At 37.1% G+C, this 16,784-nt stretch overlaps 1 protein-coding gene across 5 annotated transcripts in view; it reads left to right on the forward strand.

The window, feature by feature from the left end:
* LOC122568796 (hemicentin-1) overlaps positions 1–16,784 on the forward strand; it is a 112,645-nt gene that overhangs the window by 75,454 nt on the left and 20,407 nt on the right. The window contains exon 1 of one of the 5 annotated variants that reach the window (XM_043729086.1): positions 14,176–14,407. The exons of the other annotated variants lie outside the window; for them this stretch is intronic. Coding sequence (XP_043585021.1) covers positions 14,406–14,407 — 2 coding nt within the window. The 5' untranslated portion in view covers positions 14,176–14,405. Of the gene's footprint in view, positions 1–14,175; positions 14,408–16,784 lie in introns of those variants that run through there. 5 annotated transcript variants of the gene reach the window in all.

Consider the following 16,784-nt stretch of genomic DNA (forward strand, 5'->3'; position numbering starts at 1 on the left):
CTAAATGTGGTAACTTTTCTAAATCTCAATTTCATCACGGCAAAATGTTGTATCCGACGAAAGTTTGGCCGAAGGGAAGCCCATGGGGTGAAAGATTATTATTTCCCAACGTTGATCCGGGATAGATACTGCTCACGGAAGTGGCTATACTCGGATAGAGAACCCCCAGAAACACACATTGTAGTCAAATAGCCTCTAGGAACAATTTTGGGGAGAAGGTGACCCTACTAGTGACCATTAACTGACCACAGGATGAACATCCTCTACGGCAGGTAACCTACCAAGGGTTGCGTGATAGTATGGATACGTGATAAAATGATGCCACCAAAGTATTGCCGTGAGGAAGCCTTTTGGGGATGATAAATTATTCCTCATTACTGGCCTGGAATTGAACATTGAACAGTGTTCATGAAGGTTGTTGGAGCCAGAAGAAAGCCACAACCGGGTACGTTTACAGTAACCAGATAGTCGCTAGATTTTGGAGAAATTGATCGCTAATTGGCCACATGGCTCGAGCTTGTTCGCGCCGGATAACTGGACAAGGGCTAATTGAGACCCGTGTCAAATTCTTTGACATTTTGAATAATAATTCTAACGGTGAAAACTTGAATTCAGAACATGCACGTACAACGAATACTAACTGTAAATGGCACATTTGTCTGGTATTAAACAATTAAATAAAATAATTGATAAATCGAGAGTCAGAGTTAATATGTTTGAGCATGTCAGCAAGAAATCGATGCCCATAAATTCAGTTAGTTTTATTTATTATTTTCAGTTAGTTAGTATACTTTTATTTCATTATCGAAGTTTTGAAACTTGTTAGTGTATCCATAATTGCACGGAAATATATGTACATAAATAATCTTTTTACTCTTGCCTCGATGCTCGAAAGTTAGTCTTTTAAAATGAAGAAAATAAAAGAACAGGTGTCATTAATATTTAGCTTCAGCTCGATTATCAATCCTTATTACATCAAGTTATAGTTGAAATTCGATCCATTGCAAGTTGTTAATTAATTTTGATGAGTAGCGTACTTAGAATACTGCATGCACCCTTGGGTGTTGCTCCATCAATCGGTACCGCTACTGGATCCTTCAATCTAGGATCTCGTTATACCGTGAAGGCCACTAGACAATCTTACCGTCTCCCCACAAAATTAGTTCATGTTTGTGTAATCCCCGTGATAATCCAGAAGATATTGCTTACTTCCTCATTATATACACGTCCATCAGTATCGCGGAGGAAAAAATGAGATATCTGAGGCAGAAGGTGAGAAAAAAAGAGAAGAAAAGACAGATGTCTACGTAGTCAAGGCACCCTCGAGAATAATAGAACACCGATAGATCGCTATGGCACGGTCCATTCAGTTTTTCCGCAATCTTTCTTGACGGAACCGTAGCCGGATTCGGTAATCATTCGTCCTGGACGCAGCTGATCTTAAAATTGGTTTCTTATGTGCCGTACCGTTCATCATCGTAAGAAACGAGTCCTCGGCCAACAGAAAGGATTCGGCCAGGCTGCGAAAACGATAGGACGTTACATTGAAAAACGTCATATTTCCAAGCCAACGGACGACCACGCTTTTCATTTCGCTCGCCTTCGGAAATTTTTCCAACCTTTCTTACTATAAAATGGCTGAATAATGCGATGTAGAGGACGGATAATTCGTTGTTAGAAGATAAATAAAAATTGCTTTCAAACGTAGGATAGTGGGAGCTTGAAGAACAATAGAATTTTCTTCTTCGAAGAATTAAAAGAGCAATTAGGGAAGCAGTTAATCCTTCGATTTCATGCGGCGAGTCATATATAATTATTTTGTATAAAAAACACATCGGATGCAAAAACTACGTGCACACTATTATATTTATTATAAGATTTAGCAATTAATTATAACAAAGAATATTAAATATCGTATTATTTCGTAGTACTTTCATATAATTACAAACATTTGGCGCTGTGCAAATGAAATAATGTAGCAGCTGATAAAAAAACAGTTTATTAGGGAATAAAGGTATGTGCAAATATTTTTTGCGGCCATAAGTATAAATAATAATTGTATGTCAAAATTCGCAAACAAATCCACGTTTTTTGCGAATTAAGGATGATTTATACAAAACAAATATACCATATATTTTAAGACACATCGCCATACATATTCATAAAAGCTTGGAAATTCATACCTATACTGCACAGTGCACATATTTATTTATGGAAAATTTTAGCGAATAAAAATGAATGGGATGCGTGAAATATGCAAAATACTGAAAATGCTCGAAACATAATATTTATCATAATATTTAGCGGTTAAAGCAAATTATTCAAATAACTATATTTTTATTCGTTCTCCTATCTTCTTTCATTACAAAGATATACGTAGAATTACCTTGCGAACAAAAGGGAAGGCGAATCACGTTCAGTGAAACGGAGAACGGAAGAATTAGGCGCGACAGGCTCGTACCACGAAAGCGGCTGATAGAATCCCGGGCGAAAAACGGAGCGCGGCGTTTCTATGGTCTGAACTTGAAAGTTGATACAATAGGGTGCCAGAGGCATTACAGCCGGTCTCCCTTTCTCCTCTTTCACTTGTCCCTGGCGAAAGAAGCTCTGCTCGAAGCTTTGCTTAACCCCGTCGGAAGTAATCAACAGCCGTGCAAAGAAGTGAAATGGAAAGTGTAGGCCGGAGAAGTGTATCTACGATGAGCTACCTTACACCGTCACGACCCTTTTCCTCTTCTTCTCTTTCCGCGTCTCATCCCCTTACGTACTTTCGTCGCGGATGTTCATGCAGATTTCGTGGACGTAATATTCCTCAGCCACTTGATGGCGTGTGAGAGCAGCTAGAATTGCGTACACCATGGGGTGAGCCCTGTTTCGCCAAGTAGTCGCCTCAAAACTATACGCGATTACGTATTCCTTTGAGCAAGAAACTGTAAATTTATTGAAAGTATTCGTTTACTTCCGGACGTTGCATATTCAACGAGCATGATCTCGCCGGTTTCGTTTCATACTTGCCAGTTGCCGGCCTCTTTACTATCCTTGCGACATTCCCAGAAGGGGAGCAATTTCCCTGTTTAGAAAGAATTTTCTTCCCCGGCAATACCGATACTCCCCTGTTTATCTCGAGCAAACGATAAGTGCTGTCTCCTCTCCGCGAAAATTTAGATCATCATCTTCCCCACTTGAGCCAAGATAAGTCTTAATAAAAATAAAAAGTAAAAATTATATAAGTAGAAATTGCTAAGTGTTGGGGCACCTACAAGGGGGAGATACCTACTTGTTAAATTTGTTGAGAAATTATAGCAAATTTTAATTTATTAGTTATGTTACGTCACAAGTGTAACTTGTGATACGACTAAAAGGATAGATTTGTAATGGAATACTTGGAAAATGAGAGAAATAGAAAGCATTCAATTTCTACTAAATATCAGCAGATTGTCTGATACTTATATGTAGTAGTATGCACTCTCGTTCTTAAGTATTGATTTCATGTGCAAGGTGATAAACGATTGGCTGATTAGAATTTTTGATTTTTGCGGGCTGATGGTCTAAAGTATACAATAAAAGTCGGCAGAAATTATTTATATAGAATTATAAAAAAATAACGAATTAACACAATTATATCCCAACTTAAATTTCCTTTGAAAGAGTCGAATGAAACGAAGACCTCTGGTTAGGATCCAAATCTGAAAAGTTTGACTCGAATGTGACTAAAATTTACGTCCAATTTATAAAATCATTTGCAACATTCATAGAACTAGAATCTATCGTTATTTAATTGCAGCAAAAATATACAGAATGTGCAAAACTTAGTACTCATTACGATGCATTAAGTGCATGAAACAAATTGCTGTATTTCCTGTTTATAAAAATATAAATTTGAATAAATATCTGCAATTAGCTAAAACTGATTTTCCACGTACAAATAGAGAGGAGTTAATTGTTCTTCGTCAAATGGAGACACTCTGTATCCAGCGATGGTTTACAAAAACGATTAGAAAAAGCAAGTGATCTATGCCCGGTACTAGTAGCCAATGAAAATCGCAATGGAACGGTTGCCAAGATACACCATTCACGACTGACCTCCATGCGATTCATCTCTCTTTGCAAACGTCATCGATTCGTCGACAAACCCAACCAACACCATGCACCATGGTGCAATCTCTTTAATCCAACCCTAAAACCCTCGCTATATTCTCCCCTCATATCTCACTCGGTGTGTCAGGAGTTTCATTGTCTCAGTCGAGGGACGACATGTCACCAAGTGGTGATGTTAATAAAACCCAATTCCCGGGAAATTATACGAACACCCTCTGAACGAGCCCCGTGGGCCTTACATGACGAACGTACAACGTCAACCTGAAACTGACCCTTTCTGCCTTTTTTAGAAATATATGTTGTTTGTTATATAAAACATTTTGAAATTTCATTATAGTCGCAACAAGGCACGATACTGTTATGATTATATTGATGGAACAAATATGGAACCAACGTAAAAATGCATATACAGTGGTGACAGAGAGTATTGGCAGATATCCTTATTTTCCAATGAAATGCTTCTTCGTCATATTCTACATTTCTTTTCCATAGCATCAAATGTTTATAATTATATAAAAATACTGTTACTTTTGGTAATTGCTATAAAAGTTACATTACAAGTTACCTATTGTATTTCGTAAAGCTCATAAAATTCTATTAATAAGCTTCGATATTTAGTTACATACAGCATGATCAATCTTAAACATGTGTATGTTTATTTAGTGCTAACAACAATCTCTAATATAAGGAATAATTGACTGTAAGAATACTTTGATGATTTTTGCGGGGTTTATGCTCGTAATAAATAGCTAGTAACTTCTATGTCCATTTTCAGATTTGTTTCAAATATTACCAACGTAATCAAAATGTAATGAAATTTCATTATACCGTTAATGAAACATTAAAATGTCTCCTGTAACGCGCACGATAAATTAACAACGAATTTATATTAATGATACATACATATGATACATATATGATGATTACGTAGTAAATATGTTTATGAGTCATTGTAAATAACTTTCAAATTATCCTTTATCTCTTAGGTACGACGCGCCACTATAGTGGCTTTCGCGGATGTCGTCTTATATTACGACGCGTCACTATAATGGCTCACTCTACTGACTCATTCGCTTACCGTTTGAACTAAATGATCTTTTTCATTTGTCTTGCTTCACACTTTTCTTATTCTCGCAATGTTTTATAACAGTGTTAACAATGTACAGACAGAATATATAGTCTTTTTTTCCGATACTCCAGTGTCACATATCAATTGTTGCTTTCAGTTAAAATAAATATACCATTATTAGATGCTCTTTTTAACATGCCGATCCATGTGCTTGTAATTTTTTGGAATCTTCAACTTCAAAATGTCGCTTCAAAATAGAAAACGAAAAGCAATGTGAAAAACACTATCGCGCTATGAGTGTGAAAATTGTGACGTGGATCTATGTATCATTAAGATATATCACACTCAATTGCATTATTAATTATTAAAGTAAATTATTAAGGTTAAAGTATATGCATCATATCTTTAAGAAAAATTAAAATTTAATTATCAAAAACTTCATTCCAACGTGTTTGCATAGAGAACAGCATTATGCGTCACACATTGCAGTGCTGTATCGTTTACGCGTAATTCGCATCAAACTCTACCGTACAGAGAAACGTAGCTAAGAAGTTAAGATAAGAGAATCCTTTTCAAAGATCCTTTTCGAGAATTACAAAATCTGAAAACTAACTGATCTTACTAAATGGTCGGAAATATTACATAAATTTTACACGGTCAGACAGCTGTTTTAAATCACAATGTGACATCGCTTTGCTCTTTCGTATCAGGCCTTAACTCTTTAATTTACGACCGCGCCATATCAGTTCCACACGATTTGCATTCTCAGCCTGAACACACGTAGCCATTTTTACGTTGTCGTGTAGCTGATTGCCGCGAATCGTTTTCGAGAATGAAAGTGGCATCGGCGATCGAATCGATCGATCGATGCGCTTACGCGGCAACTCTCAAGAGGACTTTTCGTCGTAGATCCTCGGCGAACGTGTACGTGATCTTTATCGGCAGTAGCGCCGGGCAACAACGTTGGCCGTGTACAGCTATCTCAATGATAAATCGTGACAGAACGATACGTGCCTTCGATACAAGATCGTAGGACGGGCACGGTCAGCCGGCTGTCGGAGCAAGTTATCAAAAGCAACGAGCACAGGTTCGAAGGTAGAATGAAACGGAGAGAAACAAGAGGAGACGGTCTAAACGTAGAAGAAAAAGGGATAAAAAGAGAGGTATGGACCGGTTATTGCGAAGGCTCTCTATCGAGCAATTCCATCCCGAGGAGCAATTCACCTACGATGCTTGGTGTCTCTTGTACGTCTCCTCTCCTGTCCCTTTTTATTCGAAGAAGGTTCCATGCTCGCAGAAAACCGAAAGAAGAAAGAGAGAGAGAGAGAGAGTACAAGCCGGATGTGTCGCCGTATCGTTCCTTTCAGAACACTGACTAATTCGACGTTCAGTTTCTTCCCGATACTGTCGCCGTATTTCCGCCTACGAACCTTTCTTTCGCATGTTACACCGATAAGAAACGAGTTAATTGTTCGCTACCGTAATCATCCACCAGGAAATGTAGGACTTTTTTATTTGGAGAAATTTCGTCGAGCGATTTCTAAGAGGACGATGGACAGTGAAAGAAAGGAAAAAAGTACGGTTTTACTTTTACGTGGTTATGGTAATACAGTGGTGCAGAATAATTGAGAGCAAGTGGAGGAGTAACCGCTGTAATTAGCGGCAAAACGAAGAATATGTATATATCTATATATATATATATATCGCTCATCCATTCGTTCGTAGATAAAAATGCTGAAACAATGAAGTAGCTTCTTCTTCCGACAGCAACATTTATGGCAGCTGTAAAAAGAAGGCAGCGACGACAAAATGGAGGATAGAAAAATATTCCCTTTTCTAGTTAAGAATAATCCGTTCACGTCAAAGGGGAAGGAAAGGCCGGGAGACACGAGAAAAGGGGTGCGGTGATAGTCCACTGGGACGACCACGGCCACACTCCCTCGACCTGTTAAAGTATTATCATTCCGCAAGTTTCCATGCAGGCTTCATAATGAAGTATTCACCTGCTCGTAATCCTCATTCTACTTCCTGCTACGCTATTCTCTTCGAGCTGCCTTGGCCAGATACCGTTGCGACAATGCACCGGGAATTTCCTCGACGAAAAAACCGCATCCCTTATGTACGACCAGTTAATCCCATTTGGCTTACAAAACAGTAGGCTCAGCTCTCTCGTTCGTTTTGCTTTCGTAATCCATATTTACTGCCACGTGTACGTGTACAAGCGGTCGAGTCGCGTCGTTCGGCTGTGTGTCGCTAAATGAATACCGCTCCTAAATGAAATGAGGTATCGGAAAACTGTTGGCTGGAATTTTTTCACGATTACAAAAGAGGTGTTCTGTGTTTTGCGAGGTATGAAATATTTTTAGGTGAAGTAGGTATCGAGCTTTCAAGGTGACTCTTTTCTTCCTCGACCAGCCCATTCAGGGATGATTGCAAAGATGCGCTGATCTTCGGACGACCTTGAAAGATGATATTTGTGTCTTGTTAATGGGATGGATGCGACGATGGTGACATGTACTTGAAATTTATTTTTCCTTTTTACATTTTTCTTTACCACCTTGTAGGCCATGGAAATGATCTTTATCGTCTTTGACACACATTTCACTGGCTATGAATCATAATGGTATAGATCAGTCCAATATTCCGCGTTCGTTATTATAAGAAACTATATGAGGTGATTAAGCAAAGTTATCGCAATTTCTCTTGAAAAGAAATCCGATTTCTATTTTACATTGATATTTCTATTCTACAATGATATCCTTCGTTGGTAGAATTTTATATTCAAAAAATTCGAAACAATCCCCGGATATTCACAATTTAGGGAACAAAAATATAGCTCACATTTCAAAGAGGAATCCTCGTACGGTGTCCATTTTTTCTAATTAGAAAAGTACGCACGATATTAAACAGCCGTCTAAATATCACAGAGAGGAGGTATTCGCGAAGTTGGTAAAGTAATCGATGTTCAAGCCAGAAAACTAAATTTAACCCACATTTGCTGGAATACTCGCCGGTACTTTCCAGCAGATCCTAATTATCCGCTGCGGACCAATTCGATAATTACACTCGTACGTACAACTGTACACAGAAAGGGCGTTAAGTAGCCTCTCCTCTTTAATTGTTCGAACCTAACTCTCTCGCTGACATTTACGAAATTGAACGAAGAATATATGGAACACACGAAAAATAAACTCTCATTGACTATATTTCCTCCTTCTCTTTTTTCTTTTATCTCACACGACTGTACAGACTCCGCTACCCTTGCTCATTAAACCAGAGACAAACCTTTGCTCAACGTTCGAGCTCGAGATCGCTGTTGAACGAGCTGGTCCAGCATGGCACGAGACTCCCACCGCGCTATAGAGATATACTCGAGGCCGAGAAATGAGAAACGAAAGCCACTTCTGCTATCACTTTACCAAAGATCTACCTTAACCGTCGTTCAACAGTTTCAACACTCGCGTCGCCGTATTACCAGCTAGCCAACTCTTCCGTTATCTCCACAGGCTTCTCTCGAGTGTCGAGTGTCGCAAATACCGCAGCGAGTAGTCTTTCGCGCAAAACGATCGTTTCACACCAGCAGGGTAACCCCTGCTGTCGTAGCTGGTGAAAAATTGAGCACGTCAGTCCTCGACACTACGAGAATCCTGGCTTTAACACTGCGGTATTTACGTTTATCGCCGGCTGTTATGGCACATCCGAATCCTGAAATTTGTACCTGTGTGACGATCAAACGATCGTAGATTGACTGCTGTTTTTTGATATACGATGATTGAAAGGATTTGAAGACGCAGAGAAACCATTTACGAATGTGTATTACAGGTGTTGGTATCAAACATTTTGCAATTTTTGTCGACGCTGTAACGAGTAGAGTGCGGATATTTGCGGAGATACACATAGGAAACATGTGAAAATAATAATGATAACAATAACGACTAAACAGACTACAGAAATAGAAAAGGAAGTGGACCCACAGGAAAGGTTCAGTCAAATTTAAAATAACCGGTTAACTGAGAAAGATGAATTAGTAGATAATCCACTTTTCTAATTTGTCATATATAATAATTTATTCGTCATCGTATAATTTAAGTGAATCGTACAAGAACCGAAACGAATTTGACTAAAATTCATTCACCTTTGTTAATTTTTAATTCCGTGCTAAGAACGTCCCCAATCAGAAAATGATCCAGTTCTCGATTTAAGTAAATGCACAAATATTTCATCACCTTCTGCATGTCTAATTACAATACTTTCAATTTGCTTAGTTATTATGGACCTCGGTTAAAAGGAAGCTCGTCGCCTGTTCCCCTTCAAAGGAATGCATAGAATGAAAAGTTCGATCTAGAAACCAAATTCGATCAATAGAAAGTATTTCGAGCGTCAGCCCTTGCCGACCGAAAAGTACGCGGTATGTACAATCGTTGGTGATGTTGCCGTAAAATTTCAATTTTCTCGTATCGCAATGTCTGGGAAATAGACTAGGCGTTGGCCGCGAATGCTTAACCATGGCGAAGGGTCTTACATGCACATTCGACATACGGTGTTGCAGGAGTTTTAGAAGTAAGCTAAAGGATCGATACCGCCAAAATCGTTCAATCTTTCGACCTCCTCTTCGGTACCTACAAGGTGTCCCAACAACAACTCTATTCGCCTCAAATATTTTCATTGTTAGTAGAGTGCGGATATTTCTGCAAAATTCATATTTTTATAAACACAACTAAAGAAATGGAATCTAAATATAGATTTGTTCCACTCGCTAAATATTACAGTAAATATTTTATTTCAGATATATTATATATTTTGGCATATTATACGTACTATGTATATCTTTCCATCTTTTAATCCTTCATAAATTCGTTAGAATCCTCCGCCTGCTTGTAATATATATCGTTAACTAGAATGAATATAAACGATTCGAGCAGACGAGGATCATTTAAGCTTCGTTCAAATTAGTCAAGTTACCTAAGTTCAAGCAACTCGAAACCGTTTCACTAGTGTGGCCCTGTTAATTACTTGACTTGAAATATCTCTTCACCGTCAATCTTCATTAATCAAGTCACTTAACTTAGTTGCTTATAACCACTGACTAATGTAATGTTTTACTTGACTTGATATATCCTTTCAAGTTTCAAGCGATCTTGAATTCCTTCCTTTCAACTATTCCTTCACTTAAAAAGTAACATAACGTTATCTCTAATTTCGTGCTTGCTGATATTCCCTGCATCTCTTCTTGAATTTCGCATTTGATCCACGAATAATCAAACTTTTCTACGGACATTCAGGAGTGACTTTTATATCATCCTTTCACCTCTACGACTAATTCTCTTAACAAATATCTACGTATTCGTAATTCATTAGATTACTTTAATTCGAACGATTTCAAGTTAAATAATCTGTTTTGTGTAATCGCAAATGAAATCATGATACTCATGATAATCATGATGTTACTCAAGTGACTTGAATCAATCTTTAAATTCTATAAGGATAACATCACCATTATAGCATCTTGTGTGCTCACAAGACACTTATCGTTAATTAAAGTAACCATAGATGGATGTTGCAATTAAAAATGATAATTAGATTATGCTATGTTCAAAAAATTTCATTACGGACCTATTTTGCTGAAAGTTATGTTTAAAATTAGCAAACGTTTCGCGAATTCTGGACGAAAGCATATTGACACAACGTCAGCTATGTATATTGTAAACGTAGCCACGGGCAGAAAGCAAAGCCTTATTTAAACAAATTTTTTTTATCAAAAGTTACACCTTGCTTGGTAAAGCTTTACTTTGTAAGATACCCTATGCTATATATCCTGTGCTATATAAAAGAAAAGAAAAGGAGAAAAAGTAGGAATTTATGTGAAAGCTCGAAGACAGGGAACGCTAGCAAATCGATAACTCGCCAAAGAATAATCCTTTAGCATACGTGATCATAGAGATCTTACGTTTTCGTTACATTGCCTAAGAAACGTTTGACAAAGAACCAAGGAGAATAGAAACGTTTATCGAACTTGGAGGAATCGAAATGACGATCGAATGATTTTATAATCGATAGGCAAATTTAAATGATTCATAAGAAACTGAAATTTTTTTTATTTGATCACCGCCATATCCGATCAGCCGGGCGATATGCAATGTTCACGAATGGATCTCGATTTCATCGAACGATAAAAAAAATAAAGCTTTGCTAAAAAATAACCGTTTTATCTGCAGATGTATCTATCCGGGATTCGTTCCCGTAGTTTCTAAAATAAATACATCGAAATAGCATCGTCCCGAATGTTTTGTCGATTCTAGATAGCAATCGCCAAACCGCGATATTTCAAAACCCTAATTATAAAGCAATTTTGCCCAATCGAAATATACAGTGTTATATCCATCAACGTCGCGTCGTCTACCTGAAATATTTCTAATATTTTTGAAATGTTACTATTGAAATACCGCATGTCAATATTTTGTGATAAAAATATATGGAATAATAAGTGATTTGTAGAAAAAAAAGAAAATGATAAATTTACTGAAACTAGTAGTATAAATAGTATTATAGTGAAAGGAAAAGTTAAGGTATGTGTACAGTTTATAAATAGGGAAATGCTTATAGGGAGCTTATAAATAGAGAAATGCTTACTCGTGAATTTCAATAATTATATTGTAGAAAGTTTTATTCCTACTTTTTTTCTTATATAATATAGAATTTAAAAATATATTTCTCTTATGCTCTGAAACTCTGTACTTAAATATAGAACTGCTTTCAAACTTCGTTTTAAATTTTATCGGTATGATTATGATAGTCGTGTCTCATTACGATACTAATGAAATTTCAAAATGTTCTGTATTACACAGATGATACGTCTATAAAAAATTTCTACGAATGTTCAAATACTACCACTGTATATAGACAAATAGTCATTTAGTAGATTAAAGAACGAAAGATCTGAGAACGAAAAATCTAAGTTTTAAGTAACTGAAGATGTAGATTAACTGACTCTGTAAATAAGAGCATTTTACCATGTGTACGCTCTATTACAATGTATCTAGACAACTGTGTAGTCATTTAGTAGGTTAGCGACAATGTATTTTTAAGGGTCGACGAAGGCAATTAGCCCGACCTTATTCATGGCAGAGACTTAGTCCGCGTGTGGCCAGTGACAGTACTTGTAATTAATTAGAAAATGTACCAGCATCCATTTGTCAAGCAATGCGGTTGCAGTACGACAGATGTCTAGCTCATTCTTCTCGAAGAGTAAGAAATGTCCTTAATGAAACTTATCTAAATCAATGAGTGAGTCACTGAGAAGCAATTCCCTAGCCACTCCGATCTCTCTATCTAACTCCGCTTGATTTTATCCTCTGGAGAACATTTGAAAACGTATATCGAAAAAGACCAACCACATCAGATAATATTACGGAGCAACAGATTCTGATAAAATATAATAAAATAAATTCAGAGATGATAAGACGTAAATGAGGGTCAGAGGAACAACAGTTACAATATGATTTTATGAAAATGAAAATAGGATTGATTAAGTGTGTGTTCTACATAATATTGTTTTAAGAAAGTTACTAATTGTTTAAGATCATGTATTAAATGTTTCATATATCAAATGTTACTAAATATTTATAATTATATGCAACTTGGTTCATAAGTATTAAGACACTTATATAATTGATTAAAATTATGGAGAAAATGATCAATTAACCACAAATTAATTATTGCATTGATGCAAGATAACGGGGCGAGAATTTATAAGATCTGTTTCTCTGAATTATAAGAGGAACATAACGTATTAAGAATGATATTTTTCGGTATGGTTTTTAAAATATGAAGTGAGAAATCTATCAACAGCATATCACTGTAAATACTTTAATCTTATGCTGCGTATTTAATTTCTCTGACTATTAGAATCAGAACATCCTTCAATTTTAAAGAGCACAGATATCAGAGAAACGAGTTCTAAAAATCTTTAATCTTCAGTTTTCTTTTTGCATTTTTCACGTCGCTAGTGTATACATTGTTATCGATCCTCGCAGTGAAAACAAATAAATATTAACAAAACGTGGACCAAAGCCGTGTCCCGCAGTGATCGAATACGTTGCAACGGCTATAGTTGAACGTCACAGCGCAGCGTGAAAGTTAATACTTTCTCTCCCAAAATTTATTACTATATAAATCCCTCTTCCAAAAGACAGTTATTCCACTTAAAAACAAACGAATATAACCTTCTTATATCCTAAACGTCCGCACTTGCAACGGAACTATTGCCACTATGTCACTTGTCCCTGTAAACCATGGACCTTCGTAGTTACCTGTTTCTCTCATTCTTCTAGATAACACAGATATTTCACGTGGACAGTCTTAGTGAACCACCCTGTACACACGTAACGTTGAAATATGAAAACCGTTTTTCTTACGTTTTTATAGTTCCTATTTCTCTCGTTGCCGAATCGACTGGTCCAAGATCAAAGTTCACGTAGGAAAGAGAGTAAAAACACAATTCGAAACTTAACAATCCCTAAGGAACTCGTAAAAGTAAAAACTATTTTATCGCCATCCTGGCAATCGTGTTTTGTAATTTCGCGTTTTACAAACGGTCGACGATCGTATGTAAGCAAACGGCACGTTATCGTCGGGGTTGATACCGAAAAACGATATCATTCCCGTGCATTGATTACGCAACATCGGAATCTACACATCAGCGAACTGCTACTCGTCCGTAAACAGAGTGGTTGTACAGATTTCGAATCAAAACTGGCAGGAATCAAGAGCACCAGCCAGGATCGAGAATCGATCAGGAAACGAGTCGTTTCACGTAAAAGCCCGCACGATATCGCGTTGTTTGGTTCATTCTAACGCCAGCAACGCGTAGGATGTTGGTCAAGATATCGCGTAACAACGTTCGTGTAACAAAGCGTTTCCAAAGCGGAAGATCTCGCGATACGGAGGTTCGTGCGGAGCGCGCTCAATCATCCGCTCGATTCCATCGAGCTTTCAGTGAAGGCAACAAATTATCCTGTTACTGGTCGTGTATTCGTTAATAATTACCATCCGGCGCGCAAGATAGTTAACCGTTTCGAATTGAAGGTTTCGAGGAAACGCGGCAGTGGAAGAAGAATTGGATTCGTGCCCGTGCAAAATTAAATGTTAATTGATCGTTTAACGTTTTACAAGTTATCATCTCTTTTTTGTATTTGTTATTTTCAATGCGAAAGCTACAGATGAAAATGGCTGATAAGTTATGTAAGTCGATCTTAAAATTTAATATCCTGTCAGTCAGTTGAACATGGAAATTATTGTTTCATTTAATTGGAAGAAAGAAAAAGGGAAATTATAAAGGATATATATTTTAATGTATATAATATGCGAAAATATATAAAGCATTTGTTATAATATTTACTGAGTGAAACAATTTTTTTCTATTTAAATTTTATTCTTTTAGTTCGTGAACGTATAAATTTGCATAACATCCGCATATTTATTTTCTATAAAGATCTTGCATTAAGACTTTGAGGTTGTTCCTGGCATTTGTTCCACTCTCCAAAATTATCTACGAACATAATTCCCTAATTATCGTGAACAATGTACCAATTGAGAATACACGAACATATTCCTTGTAGCGGGAGTATGCGATCGCAACGCATTCGCTGCAGCTCGTTTGTACAGTGAACAATATCTGAATAGCCATCATCCTGATAGACATATAACTTGAACAATAAAGCTAACTCTGCCTGAATATGGCTTTTCAGATGTTATGTAATCAATCATATCATTGGAATTGACTAATTTGTAGAGATATATATGTGAATATTGAAAATCCGAAGTTTATCTTCCCTCTTGTATCGTGTCTTTAATCTAACTTTCTCTTATTTAACATATAAAATACAAATTCAAAATCTTTTTTTTTATTACCATTTTTGAAATACATTTCAGTAAACTTATATATAGCCATAGATGATAGAAAATTCATATATATAAACATTTTGTATACTGAGTGCGTTTATTGTTCGTATCAAGCTAATATTCCAAATGTAATAGGTTCACAGAAGATTCTTGTATACAACGTACCTCATTATAATTGAGAATATATTCAAGTATAATAAGTACAAGTAGGAAGGTAAGCAAAAACTTTCCACAAGAGCCAATAAATCACATACGCCACTACGTGTTGCCGACTTATATCTCCGTGACAGCTTGTAGCCGCGACAATCATCCAATATCGTTCGCCACGAAATTATTAGCGGTAGCACAACCCGCTCCTTTCTCGTAACCGCAAAACAGGAAATGTTGCATCGCGTCGAAGCAGATAATTAACGTGGCGACGACATTCCACGGCGAGTCATTGTGCTGGAATAAAGTCGTTCGCGCATATCCGTCCTCCCTCCCCTGAAAATTGTTAGTTTCGCCTCAATTAAAAATAATGAGACTCACGGCTACCGGACTACCGTTTTCAACGAAACGTTCTCCCAGTTCGTTTATGACGAGCTAGACAAAGAAGATCTACCGCGAAAACGCAGAAACAAGCGTTGCGAGACCGCGCGAGAGGAGGATAGCGCGCGTCAGCTCGTAAAATTTTCTGCTCCCTTGGAAAAGTAGAAAAATAGACTTTGACGAATCGAAACCACGGAAGGGTTATCGATATTCGTACCGTACGTCTGCGGGATCACGTACGACGAGTCACGTTCTCGATGAAATAGAGATATTATCATGCGCTGGATAATCGTGACGCGAACCACCGACATCGTAGCACCAGTCCTCGTTAATGACTACCATCCAACCAGATCCTGATCATTTCGATCTCGGTGGCCCGTATAGAACGTTCTACAACGGTTAGGTCATGCAAAACCTCGTACTAAAACGTTCTACCCTGATATCGCGCGTCTATGTTTAATCCTAGAAAGAATCTACTCGATCTTTCTCCCCCGAGATACTATGTTGCACACGTAAGATCTGTTCTGCGTTCGAGTAGATTTTCAAAGAATTTAAGTAGAACTGGGAATGAATTGGTACTTTTAGAAGTCTTAAGTAGTCGTAAACTCTTCGAGAATAAAGTTGGCTTAGGTGTAAAAATAACATAAATTTGAGAAACGAAGAAAAGTACGCGATCGAAGGAAGTTTGTCGTTGTCGAACAAACTTATGGCAATTTTCGTAAAGGGACCTGCACATCGTCTATATCATTGACAATTATTGCTACCAAGATGCTGGGCGGTATATACTGCACTATACTGCATTTGGAAATACGTTTTATTTATCGCGTATCTTGTGCGGTATTTTGAGCAATTTGCAAACTAGAAAAAGACTATGCTTAGTCATAATAATCGTTTTCCTACAAAATATTATATAAAACACAAACAATGGATAAAGCATTGGTCTAGAAGTCGAGAGCAATATTCGCATATACGAATTTATTGATAGAGATTGCTTCGAATGATGGAATTATTTATTCCAATCACTTTAGAATGAATCGGAACACGTTTCGACAGCTTCTAAAATTCGTTCCTTAAAAAGAAACTGAGTTACGAATGTACGTGCCTTTCTATCGATTGGAGAAAAATTAGCGGTAATCCTGTGGTACATTGATAAAAATTTCAAAGTTGAAGCGTGATGCTCCATCTCGAT

This window comes from Bombus pyrosoma, linkage group LG1 (genome assembly GCF_014825855.1).
Source record: "Bombus pyrosoma isolate SC7728 linkage group LG1, ASM1482585v1, whole genome shotgun sequence".
NCBI lineage: Eukaryota > Metazoa > Arthropoda > Insecta > Hymenoptera > Apidae > Bombus > Bombus pyrosoma.